This window comes from Chinchilla lanigera, unplaced genomic scaffold, assembly GCF_000276665.1.
Source record: "Chinchilla lanigera isolate Chin_1 unplaced genomic scaffold, ChiLan1.0 scaffold00034, whole genome shotgun sequence".
In the NCBI taxonomy this organism is placed as follows: Eukaryota; Metazoa; Chordata; class Mammalia; order Rodentia; family Chinchillidae; genus Chinchilla; species Chinchilla lanigera.
The window spans coordinates 12,480,924-12,497,785 of record NW_004955435.1 but is presented as its reverse complement, the minus strand read 5'-3'; the positions used below and the strand labels follow the sequence as shown (position 1 = coordinate 12,497,785).

At 39.8% G+C, this 16,862-nt stretch overlaps 1 protein-coding gene across 1 annotated transcript; it reads left to right on the top strand.

Annotated features, from left to right (window-relative positions):
* Nucleotides 1–891: 891 nt before the first annotated feature.
* On the top strand, nt 892–9,208 carry Taf13 (TAF13 RNA polymerase II, TATA box binding protein (TBP)-associated factor, 18kDa). The gene is made up of 4 exons (XM_005388844.2): nt 892–980; nt 2,325–2,403; nt 7,253–7,350; nt 8,740–9,208. The coding sequence occupies exons 1-4, from the start codon at nt 954–956 to the stop codon at nt 8,908–8,910; spliced, it is 375 nt and encodes a 124-aa protein (XP_005388901.1). The 5' UTR covers nt 892–953; the 3' UTR covers nt 8,911–9,208.
* Nucleotides 9,209–16,862: the final 7,654 nt, after the last annotated feature.

The window sequence follows — 16,862 nt, the reverse complement described above, 5'->3', positions numbered from 1 at the left end:
TACATTTTTTTTTTTTGGTTTTTCTCCGGTACCGGGAACCGAACTCACGACCTTGCGCTTGCCAGGCAGGCGCTTTTGCCGCTGAGCTAAATCCCCAGCCCCTGAATATACATTTAAAACGCGAGGGAAAGCTGTGTTTAAACGTTAACATGTCCGGGAAGACATTCAGAAATAGTTTTTTGTTGTGAGGCATCACCTCCCCCCTTTCTAAATGGGATTGAAAGCAGGGCCTTCACACTGAGCTACATCCTCAACCCTTTGTGTGTTTGAGACAGGATCTTGCCGAGATCTCGAAATTGCCCAGGCTGGGCTCAAATCTGCGATCCTCCAGCTTTAGGCTGCAGAGCGCTGGGATCACAGCGGTGCGCCACTGGACCAGCCTTCGCCTCTTACGCCGAAGAACATTTACTGGCTACCTCTGGACTTCCTTGCTTTTTGCGACAGGGTCTTCCCGTGCAGTTCAGGCTAGCATTGAGCTCACTTTGTAGCCTAGGCTGGCCTCGAACTCACAACAATCTTCCTGCCTCAGCCTCTCCACTGCTGGGATTACAGGCGTGCGCCACCACGCCCGGCTACCTCGACTTCTAACATCCACGATTTTCTACTGATGATGTTCCAACCCAACCTACCTTCCTAACAAAATTTTAGATCTTGTCAGTCTAGGGCTACCGTTAGCATGAGAACGAGATACATGCCGCTTGGCCCCTGGCGTGTTATTCTTTGTAACTTTTAATCCCTTCTTTGGGATACAGAGAGAAGAGCTCTCCGCTCCCCTCCTCCTCCAAGGACTGTTGGGGTTCAGCCGCTCAGAAACAAAGAACGCACTCCGTTTGCGCAGGCGTCGGCCGGTTCTGTCCCCGCCCCTCCGAACGTCACAGGAAGTGACGCAAAGGAAGTAGTAAAATCAACTAGCAGCGAGTTGGTCTGGCGCTATAGCTTTGAGGGCTGGTGGGATGGCAGATGAGGAAGAGGATCCTACCGTGAGTGACCACTTGTGTCCCATCTGTTTTCATCACTCCCTCAGGCTTAGTAGCGGGGACAGAATTGAGAATCGAATCTGTTTCCCATAGTGAGTTCAACCAAGAGAGTTCGAGGATGTACCTGTTTGCTTTCACTGTGATAAATGATTTATCCAATAGTACGTGGGGCAGTTCGTCAAGGGAGAGTGGAGAAGTGGCTCCTTTGTCTTTGGGTTTGGTATAGATTTGCCAGACACCCTCGGAAACACCTAGAGAGTCATCACTGGCCGTAGTATTTGCTAATGGACTGGAAGTCAGTCATCTCGGAATTGAAATTCTTGGTTCTTTCTGAGCAAGTTGTTTAACTTTGAGCATAGTTTTTTCTTTTTTCTTTTCTTTTTTTTTTTTTTTTTTGCGGCACCGGGGATGGAACTCACAACCTCGTACTTGCCAGGCAGGCGCTTACGACACTGAGCTATATCCCCAGCCCCTGAGCATCAGTTTTCTTCTTTTTTTTTCTTTTTTTTTTTTTGTGGGTTTTTTTTTCTTTCTTTTTTTTTTTTTTTTTTTTTTTTTTTTTTTTTTGGGGTTTTTTTTTTTTTCTTTTTTTTTTTTTTTTTGTCTGTCTTTTTGAGACAAGGTCTCGAGGTGCAGTTCAGGCTGGCCTTGAGCTCACTTTGTAGCCCAGGCTGGTCTCGAACTCACAACGATCCTCCTGCCTCAGCCTCCTTAGTGCTGGGATTACAGGCATGCGCCACCACGCCCGGCCGCATCAGTTTTCTTGTCATAAAATAGGGTCAAGGCTTATTCAACGTAAGTTTTTCGCACTGGATAAACAAGTCCTTAGTAAATATGAATTTTACTTACTGCAAGGAGTAGACTGGTTCAATATCAGATCTTTAACGGTAATACTGTCCAGCAATGGGACAGCCTAGATGGTTTAAAACAGCAACACAGCCTGTCATCGTGTCCTATACCTATGATCCTAGCTCTCCAGGTGGGGTTTTTTGTTTTTTGGTACCAGGAATCGAACTCACAACCTCGAGCTTGCTGGGCAGGCGCTGTGCTGCTGAGCTATATCCCCAGCCCTCTAGTCCTCCAGTTGAAGGCAGGAGGATCTCCTGTTTGATGCCAAGCTGGACTACATAGAGAAACCATCGCAAACGAAAAAAGAAACGCTGCCTGACTTGGAAATTGGATTAGGTTCTTGAAGACCCCGTCAGTGTTGATTTCATAATTTTTTTGCTCCTTGCTTTAGGCTTTTTACCCCGATATCAGTGTTGAAAATGAAAAAAAAAGTTACTTATTAAAATGCCAAGTGCATACAATCGCTTGACATTTCTATGTGTATATTTTAATTTTTAGTTTGAAGAGGAAAACGAAGAAATTGGAGGAGGCGCTGAAGGTGGACAGGGTAAAAGAAAGAGACTTTTTTCTAAAGAATGTAAGTTGTATTTGACAATGATTTCATTATAGGTGGTGCAAGATTTTGGTTATATTCTTTCAGAGTAAATTTATTGTCTGTAGTGACAATATTGTCATACTTACCTATAAAAGTCTGTTTAACTTTTGAATCATACCTAGTAACCATCCTACCCTAACCCTAATTATGTAAAATAATAAAACATGGCTAATATTTTAATTCGGGGCAGAACATACCTCTGTTAGTTTTCATGTGCCTTACCTTTGCAGAGTAGATACAGGGACTCCTTTGATTGTAAATTGCATGTAGTAATGGATCTTGGAACAAATCCTGAGGAAAGCAACTAAATTGGGGCTTACGATTAATGCAGTGAACAGGAAGATGGTGAAGAGCGTGAGTGATTAGCAATTTCTGGAGACAGTAATGTATTCGTCTTTGCTTCAGTGGACAGGTCTCACTCTTTGGCTATAGAAGAAAGGGAGTGAAAAAAAAAAAAAAGAAAGGGAGTGGTGCTGGTGCTGCTGGTGCTGCTGCTGCTGGTCTGGTCAGCCTCTGAAGGCATCATGAGAATGTGCTGTGCATCTTTAAATCCCTGGTCCTTCACATATAGTTATGGCTGAGTACTGAGAGATACAGCAACACCAATTTCTGAATATGTGTGTAGTTTACTTAGGCTGGGTAAGACATGAGCAGTTCTTAAATGCTTTAAAACGGCAGGATTAGCATATTTTTTTTTAGACCACCCAAATCCTCCCCATAATTTCTCTCTTAAAGCTGACCACTCTTTATTCCATCTCTCTGATACTAATTATTTGATTTGTATGTGCTTTACCTATTATGTCAACGTATGAAGGGATCCCTGCACCAGAACATCATAGAATCATACTTGCATTATTGTGATGCTTTACTCCACTTAGATTACTGTCTGTTTGTGATGAGAGGAATTTGGAATGTTCACTGCTTTCTCCTTGTCTTACCAGAACTTTCATATATTTTACTGACCAGGATCTGTTCTCCTAAACCTTCTTTTAAATTTTTTTGTTAATATAACACAGCCTTGTTAAGCATGTTTTTAATTAAATGACAGTCACAGTGAAAAAAAATATATATATAACACAGAATTTCAAAGCATTCGGTGGCATTTGTTTACCCCTTTTCAGACCATTTAACCAAAACAATTTACAGTTTTCCTATAAAGCATAAGTTTTCCTTATCCAGTAAGACACATTTTCCTAATTAGTGACTTACTTTCCTGACAATTTAAAAGGAAGGCCGGGCGTGGTGGCGCATGCCTGTAATCCCAGCACTTGGGAGCCTGAGGCAGGGGGATCATTGCAAGTTCAAGACCAGCCTGGGCTACAAAGTGAGCTCAAGACCAGCCTGGGCCACAAAGTGAGCTCAAGACCAGCCTGAACTGCATAGTGAGACCCTGTCTCAAAAAGACCAAAAAAAAAAAAAAAAAAAATTTAAAAGGAAGTAATAGTAAATTTATGGTGGGAAATCTTTTTTGTTGTTGTTTTTTTTTTCCCGTACTGGGAATCGAACTCACAATGTTGCACTTGACAGGCAGGCGCTGTGCTGCTGAGCTAAATCCCCAGCCAGGGAAATCTTGATAGACATCACTTTAGCTAAGTGATCAAAGTTAGCATCAGCAGTTACATATGTTGACCTCAAGTATCCTGATGTGAGGGTATGTCATCTCTGTGTCCTTTCTAATAATGTGTGACCTCAGTCTGAGCATGGGAAAACATCGAAGAAACTCAAATTGAGGGATAATCACAAAATGACCAGTGTTTTTCAAAAGTATCAAAGTCTTGCCGGGTATGGTGGTGCATACCTGTAATCCAAGCACTTGGGAGGCTGAGGCAGGAGGATCACTGTGAGTTTGAGGCCAGTCTGGGCTACAAAGTGAGTTCAAGGCCAGCCTGAACTGCATAATGAAACTCTGTCTCAAAAAGTCAAAAAAGAAAAAGAGAAAAAAGAAATCAAAGTCTTGATTTTCTTTTGGTTGCTGTTGTTTTTTTGGTACCAGGAATCAAACTCAGGACCTTGTGCCTGCCAGGCAGGTGTTTGTGCCACTGAGCTGTATCTCCAGCCCTCAAAGTCTTGAAAGACAGGGAAAAGATGAGGTATTGTCACAGATTGTTGTCACAGATTGGATGAAGAAAACCAAGGCACTATGACAACTAAGTAGAGTGGAGTCTTTGATAGGAACCTGGAATTTCTTTTTCTAATGCAAACAAAATTACAGAATCCAAAAGCAAGGAAAAAAATGTTTTCTCCTGCAGTTGTTTTCTTCTTCCTATATTTGGAACCAAAGGCTCTTCTCATTGTAAAACTTAGGGATACTTATATACTGGTCTGACTTTCTGGTTACTCCTTTCATTTCTTCTCTCAGCTTGGTCTTCTTTCTTTTTTTATTTCTACCAGTTTTTGCTTCTCCTAAATAAGAATCAGTCTTTTTGTACCTTCCTCCTTTCCTTCCTTCCCTCCCTTTTTCTCTCTTTTCCTTTCCCTCCTTCTCTCCCTCCCTCTCTCTCTTTCTTATTAGTACATGTTTGCATTACATAATGAACACATTCATTGTGGGTAGTTGGTACTTATATAGTACATGACACATCTTAATTCTTTTTTTAATTTATTTGTATTTATTTATTTATTTATTTCTGGTACCGGGAATTGAACTCACAACTTCGCACTTGCCAGGCAGGCGCTGTGCCACTGAGCTAAATCCCTAGCCCCTTTATTTTTTTATTTAAAAAAATAAAAGAAGGAAAAAACATCTTAATTCTTTTTATACTTTCATTCTTCCCTCCATCTCTTTAGAAGTATTCTTAGATTTCTTTTTTCTTTCTTTCTGCCTGTCTGTCCATCCTTCCTTCCTTTCTTCCTTTCCTCTTAGGATTTAACCCAGGGCCTCCACACTGAGCTATATCTATAGCTCATTTTTTTTTGTTTGTTTATCTGTTTTTGCTTTTTTGAGATAGGGTCTCCCTATGTAGTCCTGGCTGGCCTTGAACTCATGGCAGTCTTCCTGCCTTAGCCTTCCAAATGCTGGGATACAGGCATGTGTCCAGTTTGTTCCTTCTTTAAAAGGTGTAAAACTTACAGATAGTAAGTTGTACAAAGCTGAGTGTAGTGCCACACATTTGTAATCCTAGCACCCTGGGAGATGGAGGCAGGAGAATTGTAAGTCTGAGCCCACCAAGGGCAATTTAGCACCTTGCTGAATCCCTATCTCAAAATTTTATTTACTTATTTAATTTTTTGGTACCAGGAATTGAACTCAGGACCTCATGCTTGCCACACAGGTGCTGCACCACTGAGCTAAATCCCCAGCCCACTCAAAATTTTTAAAAAACAGGTTAGGAATGTAGTTTAGTGTGATGTGCTGGGTTCAGTCCCCAGCTCTGGGGGTAGGGGGAAGTTCAAGTCTTAAGGAAACAGCTTGATGGGGGGGGGAATATACACAGACACACACACACATATTTATTTATTTATAATCTCTCAGATAGATACACAAAATGTCTAGCATTTGATAGCACATACATACTTTAGAATTTCATGTTATAATTCTCCCCAGAAAAATGCATACATACAGATAATATGTAAAATTTTCCTATATATGTACTCTCAAGTGAAATTTAGAACCTTTTTAAAGCTAGTCTGTGGACTAATTTGGATGTATTGACTATAAGTTAAGAATCCATATGGATCCCATCTGTCCTAAACTACTGCTGTGGTGGGTCAGAGTGAAGGCTGTCTAGAATCAAATTGGGTGGATTCAAATAGGCTCCATTTCTTACTAGCTGTATGACCTTGGGTAAATCAGTTAACTCAGTGGCTCAGTATTCCTTACCTGCAGCATGGGAATCATAATAGTATCTGCTGGAAAGTTTTTTTGTGAGGCTTAAAACAATATTTGGCATTTAAAGGCTATGTAAGTTATTAGCAGTTATTGTTATCACTGCATTAGACTTTCCTTTTTTTTTTTTTTGCATATTCTGTGCTTCCTTCATATGAAACCAGAAATGGGGTTTGCTGGCAGTTGCATTTGTTTTTTTGTTTTTTGTTTGTTTGCTTGCAGTACTGGGAGTTGAACTCACGACCTCACGCTTGCCCGGTGGGTGTTGTGCCACTGAGCTATATCCCCAGCCCTGTTTTTTTGTTGTTTGTCTTTTTGAGACAGGGTCTTGCTATGCAGTTCAGGCTGGCCTTGAGCTCACTTTGTAGCCCAGGCTGGCCTCGAACTTGCAGTGATCCTCTTGCCTCAGCCTCCCGAGTGCTAGGATTACAGGCGTGCTCCACCGCGGCAGTTGTATTTGAAACGTCAAGATTCCTTGTAGTAAGCCCTCTGCTTTCTCCTTTCAATGACCCTATTTGTTCCCATAGAGGGTAATTGGAGCACTTTCTCTCATGTCCTTTCAGCTGTAGTCATATCAAATATTCTTCTGCCTCCCATTTTCCATGCCCCACTGTCTCACCTCTACACAGAAAACTCCCAGAAAATGCTAAGCACCGCTACCCTTGTCCCTGTCATAGTCTCCTCTTAAGATTCCGGGGGTTGCTGATAAATGGATGCTAGAGATTAGGAAAAGAACATTCATGTTAGGATTCAGTACCTGGGAAGAAAGGAGAGGTTTGTTGGAAGGTAGTTGATAAGACTGGTCATGGGTTGTTGTTAAACTTTTTATAACATAGTTCATACTTGGAGACAAAAAAAGACAATGTAAATATGTGGGTTTTTTTGGTAAATATGTTTTTAAACCAGTATTGTCTGTTACTTGGCTCCATGCTAGTTGAGGTGAAAACAGTGTTGGTGAAATTGTTACATCTGTTCACATAAATAAAAATGATTGTTCTTTCACAGTACGATGTATGATGTATGGGTTTGGAGATGACCAGAACCCGTACACTGAGTCAGTGGATATTCTTGAAGACCTCGTCATAGAGTTCATCACTGAAATGGTAAGAGTCTTTTGTAAGCGCTATTATTTTTTGGAGGGTTTGTCTTTAACTGGTTTTAGACTTCAGTTGTAACTGAAGAATAGGTTTAAAGCCGGGCGTGATGGTGCTTGCCTGTAATCCTGGCACTCGGGAGGGTGAGGCAGGAGGATAGTTGCAAGTTTGAGGCCAGCCTGGGCTATAAAGTGAGTTCAAGACCAGCCTGAACTGCATAGTGAGACCCTGTCTCAAAAAGACGAAAAAAAAAAAAATAGGTTTAAAATTCTAAGCTTTAGATAAGACTAAAACAGCATCCTTTTGAAATAAACTATCCATTTGTGTGCCTATTTTATGACAATTACTAGTTACTATTTATCATTAGGGACAGAGATTATGTAAATACATTCCACCCTCTCCTGAATTTTATTTTATTATTTTATTTTTTTTTGGTTTTTCTCCGGTACGGGAACCGAACTCACGACCTTGCGCATGCCAGGCAGGCGCTTTTGCCGCTGAGCTAAATCCCCAGCCCCTGAATTTTATTTAAAAGACAGAATTGTAAGATCCTTGAACTACATTAATAATACTGCCCATAATCTCATTATCCAAATTAAGTTTTTTCCTTCTTCTTCCAATATTTACTTAGAGGTGTACACATTTATATCCAAGTGCCCCTTCCAACGAAAACCAAGCAATTAAAAATAACCACACATGATAGTACATGTCTATAATCCTAGCACTTGGGAGGCTGAGGCAGAAAGGTTGCAAGTTCCAGCCCAGCCTGGACTACATAGTGAGTTCAAGGCCTGCCAGAACTATATAGCAAGATCCTGTCTCAATATAAAAAAAAATAACAAAAAACAAAAAGGAGAATATTGGTAAAGTTGATAATCTAATGTCCTTTGTATTAAAAAAAACCTATGAAGCAAAAAGAAAAACATTTCTAATTAGTAGATAATGGACAAAGTACATGGATAGTTTACAAATGACTAGCTATAATAATTAGAAGAGAGACTCTTAAGCCTCACCGGTAATTAATAAATATAAATTAAAGCAATGAAATACTGATTTTTAGCCAGGTGTGGTGGCACATGCCTGTAATCACAGCACTTGAAGGCTGAGGCAAGAGGATCATTGTGACTTCGAGGCCAGCCTGGGCTACAAAGTGAGCTGAAGGCCAGCTGGAATTGCATAGCGAGACCCTGTCTCAAAAACACAGAGAAAACACCCCTGATTTTTAAAAATTTAATGTAAACAGATGGACTGAGGGGAAAAAAGGGGAGGGCAAGAGGATATAAAAAGCATTGTGTCATGTATGTGTACCAACTCCTCATAATGAATATAATCATTATGTACTGCTAACATTTACTAATAAAAATTTAAAACATTGACTTTAATGTTTCTTTGTAATAGACTCACAAGGCAATGTCCATTGGAAGACAAGGTCGAGTACAAGTTGAAGATATCGTCTTCTTGATTCGAAAGGACCCAAGGAAGTTTGCTAGGGTTAAAGACTTGCTTACTATGAATGAAGAATTGAAACGCGCTAGAAAAGCATTTGATGAAGCAAACTATGGGTCTTGACACCTTTTGTACTTTCGGAAATTTCACTATCTTCTCTGGAAACCATACCTAAGTTTATTTTCTACAGTAATGTCCTGACGTTTAGGCATGTTTGTGAGAGGAAGAAGCAAAGTTTTCAGCCTTCATTTTCACATCTTTGTTTTGGGAGCATTTGATTTGAGTCTTTAATTGCCTGCCTTTATATGACCCTCCTTGAATTACTTACTATTAATGACTCCATTTAAGTTAAACTACTTTGCAAACCATGCAGTCTCTTCTGACTTTGACATCTGAAGAATAAACTTGTATTTATATATTAGATATATTCATGCCATTATAAGCTGTATTCTAGGTGTTTCATATGTAAAATCTCAGTGGCCTCTTTGAGTATGACAGCTAAGGCATGTGCTTCATGTATTCTGAAGATTTTAGACAATAATTGTCTTAGAGGTTATCAAAGGTAGTGAATTACTTTGTGTTTCTTTTAAAGAGAGGATATAGGAAACTAAGTTTTTGTAAGAATGTTTATCTGTCTTAAAATGTTTTACTCTCTTTTCTAAAGGTAACTTTTTTGTTTTTGAGAAACAAGTTTCATGTCAGTGCTTATGTGTTAGAGCTTTTTTTGATTGAAACTTTTTGGCTTATATCATACTACAGATATTTGTTAAGTTTTAGGGAAACGCATTTTCCCAGATCAAAGATTCTAAAACTAAATGTTTTTTTTTTTGTTTTTTTTTTGTTGTTGTTTTGTCTTTTTTTTTTTTTTTTTTTTTTTGAGACAGGGTCTCGCTATGCAGTTCAGGCTGGTCTTGAACTCGCAACGATCCTCCTGCCTCAGCCTCCCGAGTGCTGGGATTACAGGCATGTGCCACCACGCCCAGCCAAATGCTTTCAGTGGTAGGAATGGTGATGTTTCAATAGCTGATGGCAAAGATAAGCATTTGGAGTAGTGTTATATTAACATGTTTGGAAGTGCTTGTTCATTATGGAAATGTATACTTGATTAAGACCATATGTGACTAGCGAAACCCCTTTGTGTAGTTCAGAATATACAGGTTTTAATATGTACTTAGTTTACTGCATTAAGTTATTATTGCCCTTAGCTTAAAATAAGGATTAAAATTACTTTTTTTCTTTTTTTTTGGTCTTTTTTTGTCTATTTGAGACAGGGTCTCACTGTGCAGTTCAGGCTGGCCTGAAGCTCCCTTTGTAGCCCTGTCTCAGCCTCCTGAGTGCTGGGATTACAGGAATGTGCCACCCTGCCTGGTTTAAAATTACATTTAAAGAGATCACTGAATGTTATTTTTTGAAACTGAACTTCTTGTTGCCACTTATAAAAACATTATCTATAAATCAGTATTGGGAAAATTTTATGTTCTTAACCTATTGATACAAGGAATAAAGTATAAAAATGTAAACAGATTAATGCTTGAATTTGTCTGTGATTTACAACCCCCTCCAGGATTATTAATTCATTACTGGTCATATTAAAATTCTAGCTACTTACTCTTGCTAAAAACTTTATTTTTTATAATATACTTGAGTCAATAATTTGATGAAATAAATAAGTGGATTGACATTTTTATTTAAAAAAGCAAAAGCCAATTAAAAAAATCTATCTGTCAAAAAAGAAAATCTGTCTTCTTGCCAGATGTGGTGGTGCATGCCTATAATCCCAGCACTTGGAAAGCTGAGGCAGGAGGATTGTGAGTTTGAGGACAGCCTGGGCCACAAAGTGAGCTCAAGGCCAGCCTGAATTACAAAGCGAGACCCTGTCTCAAAAAACAAACAAACAAAAATTACCTGTCTTCTAAGATAAAATCAAGAATGTAAGGCTGAGGCATGAAGATCATGAATTCAAAGTCAGCCTGACCTACTTATAGTGAACTCAAGACTGGCCTGGACTGTGGTAATATTATATAGCAAAACCCTGTCTCAAAACAGTAAAAAAATGAAATTGGAATAATAAACAGTCTATGCAATATTTTGGTTTTACTAAGCAGGGCCTGCCCCAACCTGAAAAAGGAGCTGGTAGTAACCCGTTGTGGCTTATGTCTAGATGTCCCCTAAAAGCTCATAGGTGCGGCTTCTGTGAGGTGACTGGATCATGGATGTGTGGTACTGGATCAGTCCACTAATTGGTTTAGCATCGTTCTGGATGTAATTGAATGGATTTACTGAAGACAAGCCCCACCCTGGGAGTGGGTGGCCCTAACCGTTGGTAGCCTGAATGGAATGAAAGGGAAAAGGAAGCTTGCCGCTCTTGCTTCCTGCCTCCTCTGCCGTGGCCTGTTTCTCCTCTTCCACTTCTGCCTTGGAGCCAGCTGACTATGGACTGAAACCTACAAACTGTGAGTTGAAATAAACCTTTGTTCCTTGTACTTGTGGGTGTGTTTTGTCTCAGCCAGGAGAAAAGTAAGACACCTTGTTATGGTTGATCCATTGTGTCAACTGGAGTCTAGAAGCTTAACCAAGTAACTCACAAGTTCTACATCCTGGGGTGAAAAGGACCTGCCCTTAAGGGGTTCCTCATTGTGTCAACTTGAGAAGTTTAAAAGTTCAACTAAGTGATTCAGCAGGGGGCCAGGGTCCTTTGTAAACATCCTCAGAAAAGATGCTTTGTCCACCCACCCCTTGTGCTCTTGCTGCTTTTGCTGTCTTCTGCCACCTTGGACTGTTGCCCTTGTGCCATGCCACACTGCCTGGGAGCCAGCTGATTATGGACTGACACCTCCACAAACTGTGAGCTAAATAAACTTTTCCTTCCTTAATTTTGGGTGTCAAGTATTTTGTCTCAGCGAGAGAAAAGTAACTAAGATACACGTGCATGTAGGGGAGTTACACTGGGTGCCATTAATTGGTACCCGTAGGGGGTATTAGTGTACACTGACTTGAGTCATGTCTCTCAGTCATTCTGGGTGTCTTCTACTTCCTTAATGACTCCCAAGAAAGTTTTCTACAGGACTTCAAAGACTGTTTAAGCTTGTAAGCGGTAGAACTTAGCTCAAAAGTAGCATAAGCATTGTAGGAAAGGAATTTATGATAAGTTTACCCAGCAAAATCGGAGAGAAGGGACAGCTTCCTTCAAGGTTGTGTCTTTCCATCTTTTATCCTAACGTTAGTTTTACTTTTTCAGGATGACCTAGGAATATGATGATCAATAACTCTAGGGTTCCATCTTTATAACTCCAGATCAAGGGAGTTGTTACACTTCTATTTATTTATTTATTTTTGGTACCAGGAATTGAACTCAGGACCTTGTGTGTGCCAGGCAGACGCTTGTGCCTCTGAGCTATATCCCCAGCCCCTACACTTCTAATTCAGGGAATTCAAAGCAAAGATTATGATCTTCCTGGCTCTGGTCATTTTTCTTGGACCAGTCACTCTGGCCAGGAATAAGGTGAATTACATCTTTGATTTCAAGCCTCATCTCTGTAGTGAAGAAGGGCTCGGAGTGGGTGTGGAAGCTGGATACTGCTGGAAGAAAAAGGGAAAAGGGAGACTGAAAAGATGGAAACGATAGCTGTGCACCAATTTGATTCATGAGCTCACTAACTGAATTCTGATAGGCAGTACATTTGTTTTCCAAAATCTAGAGCTGTACTGTAATGTCGTAGCCACTTAATGGCTTTTTAAATACAATTAAAATTGTATAATACTGAAAGTTCAGTTTCTCAGTTGCACTTGATATATAAACTGTATATATATTTTATGGTACTAGAGATTGAACCCAGGGGTGCTGTAACACTAAGCTAGATCTCCAGCTCTTTTTTGTTTTTTTTTCTTTCGTTTTGAGACAAGGTCTCACTAAGCTGACTAGGCTCGAACTTGCAACCTTCCTGCCTCAGGCTTCCACATAGCTAGGACAAAAGGCATGTGCCACCATGCACAACTGTACTTGATGTATTACAAGTATTCAGTAACCCTGTGGGCACTGGCTACTACATTGGACATAGCTGATATAGAACATTTCCATTATCACAGAAAATTCTTTTGGACAGTGCTGATCTTAAGTGCATAGCTGCTCTCCCCTAAGTTAATTCACTTTTAAAAATAAAAGTTTCTAGAAAACCTGAAGCATACATACAATAGTATAATGAGCCCCTGCTTTTCACAAATAACCAACTTTTTGCTGATTTGCCTATCTATTGAGAACAATATTAAAACAAACCCTAGATGTTGTATTATTTCATCTATAAGTACTTCTGTGTATACTTTCATTAAATGGAAAAAGATAGCCCCAAAAACTAGTATATCCTGTCAAAAATTAACACTTTTTCCTCAGTATTCTGCACAACACTCAACAGCTGTTTACATCTTTCTGATTGGTCTCAACATCATTTTTTGAATTTGTATATTACTGCTCCATTGCTGCTGTAATGAGTATCTGCTCATGAAGTGACAGTATGAATTTATTAACAGTTTTCTTGATCAGAAGTCTGATGACACTGATCGCACTAAGGTAAAATCAAAGTGCTGAGAGGGTTGTGGTTCCTTGTGGGTGTTTTAGGAAGGAATCTGTTTACTTCTCTTTTCTAGTTTCTACAGACTTCAGACTTCATTTCTTGGCTTATAGTCCCCTTCTTCAGTCATCAAAGCTAACAACGTTGTATTTGCATTTCTTTTTTGGGAGGGTTACGAGGAATATCCATTCAGGACCTTTCTTCATCCCTCATACTGGGGACTGAACTGAGGAGCATTGTACCACTGGGCCACATCCTTATTTTAAAATATTTTATTTTACTTTACTAAATTGCCCAGGGTGGCCTCATACTTTTACTTCTTTTGACTCCCAAGTAGGGCTGGGGATATAGCTCAGCACACAAGCACCTGCCTGACAAGTGCAAGGTCCTGAGTCTGATTCCCGGTACCAAAAAAAAAGGAACTGATTTCCAAGTAGCTGGGATTGTAGGCATGCACCACCATCCCTGGCTTCTCTGAAGCCACCTGGGACACATCACATTCTCTATGACTTCACAGGACTCACCTGGATGACCCAGGATATCCTCCCCATGCCAAGGTCTTTAACTTAATCCACATCAAGTAACATATTCACAGGCTCTGGGAATTAGAACATGGACATCTTCGCAGGGCCACTTCTCTGCCTATGGCAGTTTGAAATAGGATCTAAGCAAAGTGTCACTCATTACATTCGTTTCATAAGTCTACATTTCTTTTAATCTGTAATAGTTCCCTCCCTACTTTAAGTGAAGCGCTCTTTAAAATATTATATCTTTAATTTTTTAGCATGTTTATTAGATGCTTAGGGTTTAATCTCTGAGATCTGAGAATCATATTCAAGGGGGCCCACCTTAGCCTATGGGCATTTAAGTCACCAGGCACTGAATCATTCTGCCTTGTTAGAACCTGTACTGTATTTCCAAATGATGCCCAACCTAGTTCCTGACCCAGAGTAGGCATTCAGCAAGTGTTTAATGATTGAGGCAGTACTTTGGGATCTAAGGACAGTCCTTCATCTAAGAAAGCCTTGTCTTTCTGAACAATTCACTGCTATTGCAGCAACTAGAGTGAAAGACAAGAAGATCTAATCTTAACCAGTGTGGCTGAGTATAGAAGGAAAGGTGATACCTTGGCTAACAGCTATTAAGCTTGTAGAGTAAAACCTGATGTTACAGTAGGAAGCAAAGACATAGTCAGTGCATTTATCAGCGTACAAGTGATATGGTATGACAGACATGTTTCAGTACCTGTTGTCTTCTCTCCTTCCACTTCCTTTTTTTCTAGAAATATAAAGGTTATTTACTTGTTTCTAGTATTGCTGATGATCACTTACTGAAAATTTGGATGCAAATAACAATATGCCATAGAGTATGGGGGACATGAACCAGACTTCTAAATCTCCCTACCTCATTAGAATACGATTCACTTCCTTCAAGCTAAACTAGTTCAGTTGATACAGTACAGTATGTACTGGAGTGGGATTGAAAAAAAAAAAAGTCTTAGAATGACCAGGCTTCGCGGTGCATGCCTGTACTCTGAGTGTTTGGAGGCTAAGAGAATTGCTGCATATTTGAGGCCAGCCTGGGCTACTTAGTGAGTTTCTTTTCTTTTCTTTTCTTTTTTTTTTTTTTTTTTTTACTTAGTGAGTTTCAAGGCCAGCCTGGACTAGTCACCGTGCAACTCTATCAAAAGCAAACAAAACCCCCAGCCAACTATCCAAACAAACAAAACCTCAGAATGACTAGAATTCTTTTCCTGTATCAGCTGTGTGATCTTGGGCAAATTTTTCCTGTAATCTCTAAAATGGGAATAATTAATAGGTTCCTTAAGGGAGATTGTGAAACTTAAATGAGAATACAGGCAAAGCACATCATTTTGGGTTTAATTAAGGAAATGCCAACATCTAGCACCAGATCAGATTCTTCTGTGTGTGTCTGTGTGTGTTTGTGGTGGGGGTGGTTTTTTTTTGGTAGTGTGTATTGAATCCAGGGCTCTTACAATGAGTTGCACTCCCAGCTCTTTTTGATTTTTGTTTTGAAATAGTGTCTCCCCAGGTTGCCTAGGCTGGACTCAAACTTGGGGTCATCCTGCCTCAGCCTCCCATAGTGCAGCACACACCAGAATGCCAAGCTAAGTAGTTCTTCTATTTTTCTAGCTCTCTGCCCCTCCTAGTGCTCAAATGTTTATCTCTGATGAGTCTATCTTTGTAGATTTCATTGTAAATTTAAATATTCAAAGCTAGCCCAGAGGAGATGGAGCGATCCACTGGCCTCAAATCACCATCTCCCTGTGTACAGGTGGGCAAGAGTCTTTTATAGTAAGGAAGGGAGGGGAGCCACAGAGATAATGTGCGTCTTTACCCTAGCTTTATCACTTCCAGACATCTTTAGCTCTTTGTCCTTTTTCTTGTGAAAAGGAGAGTGGATTCCAAGACTCTTGGTGTCAGCTAATGCATACTCTATCACTTCGTCTGGGTAGGGAGAGGGCAGGGTGTTTATGTGAGGAAGGAAGTTTGGAGGAGGAAGTTTGGAGGAGTTGCTTATTTCTAAAAGAAAAAAAATCTTAACTTTAAAAGTTCCTTTTGGCTGAGTGTGGTGGTGCATGTCCATAATCCCAGCACTCTCGAGGCTGAGGCAGGAGGATCACTGGGAGTTGGAGAACAGCCTGGGCCACAAAGTGAGTTCAAAGCAGCCTGAACTGCATAGTGAAACCCTGTCTCAAAATAATAAAAATAAATAAAGTTCCGTTTGCCGTGCCAGTTACACTATTGCTTGAGAGTTAAAATTTAGAAGTAGCTTCTTAGATGAATGATACTGGCCAAATCATTGCAAGACTATTTCTAGGATATCTCTTGTACGACCACTTTTTCAGATTAAACGTTCTGTAAAGCATTTTGTTTTTTTAATGTCAAGGCCCTGGGTATTGTCAAATTGTCAGTCACTTATTGAGAGGGTTCATAATAAAGACTTTCTTTAAAAAAAAAAAAAAAAAAAAAGACTTTCTTCCAGGATTTAATCAAACTAGGCAATTGTTTTGCTGTTCGGTTTTTGGTGTTTTCCCAGAAATGTAAAAAAAAAATTTTTTTTTTCTTAGAAGCTTTTCCTCAAGCAATGGTTTCTTTTGTCTTGGACAAAATTCTTTCTTCCCCAAAATGTTTTTGATTATTTTCTTTACTAATCTCTTTTACCCCATTTTTCCACTTTAGTGAGGCTTAGTTCACTCTGGCCTTTGTGAGGACGAGGTTCTTCCAGCTTTATACCTCTGTGTTGTTCTGTAGCTCCATATAAAATTATACCCTGTTTAATTCAGCTCGGTTGAGCATCACGTGTATCTGTGGACTCTTATTGAGTCTATGGGGTGGTAATAAAAGTGCTTACAATCAAAAGGGGTAAACAAAAGCAGAGAACGCGCTAAATGTGAAGTAACAAAACTGCTTCAAAGCAGATCAGCATCACAAATCGAGAAATCAGGAAAGGGACAGGCGAAGAACCTATTGGAGTTTTCAGGGAGGA

What these genes read in the sequence shown, in the direction of transcription:
- Taf13 (XM_005388844.2), top strand. Translation starts at nt 954, where the DNA reads ATGGCAGATGAGGAAGAGGATCCTACC. An exon ending in GAGACTTTTTTCTAAAGAAT is followed by an intron (nt 2,404 to 7,252) that starts GTAAGTTGTATT and finishes GTTCTTTCACAG; the next exon opens with TACGATGTATGATGTATGGG. An exon ending in TAGAGTTCATCACTGAAATG is followed by an intron (nt 7,351 to 8,739) that starts GTAAGAGTCTTT and finishes TCTTTGTAATAG; the next exon opens with ACTCACAAGGCAATGTCCAT.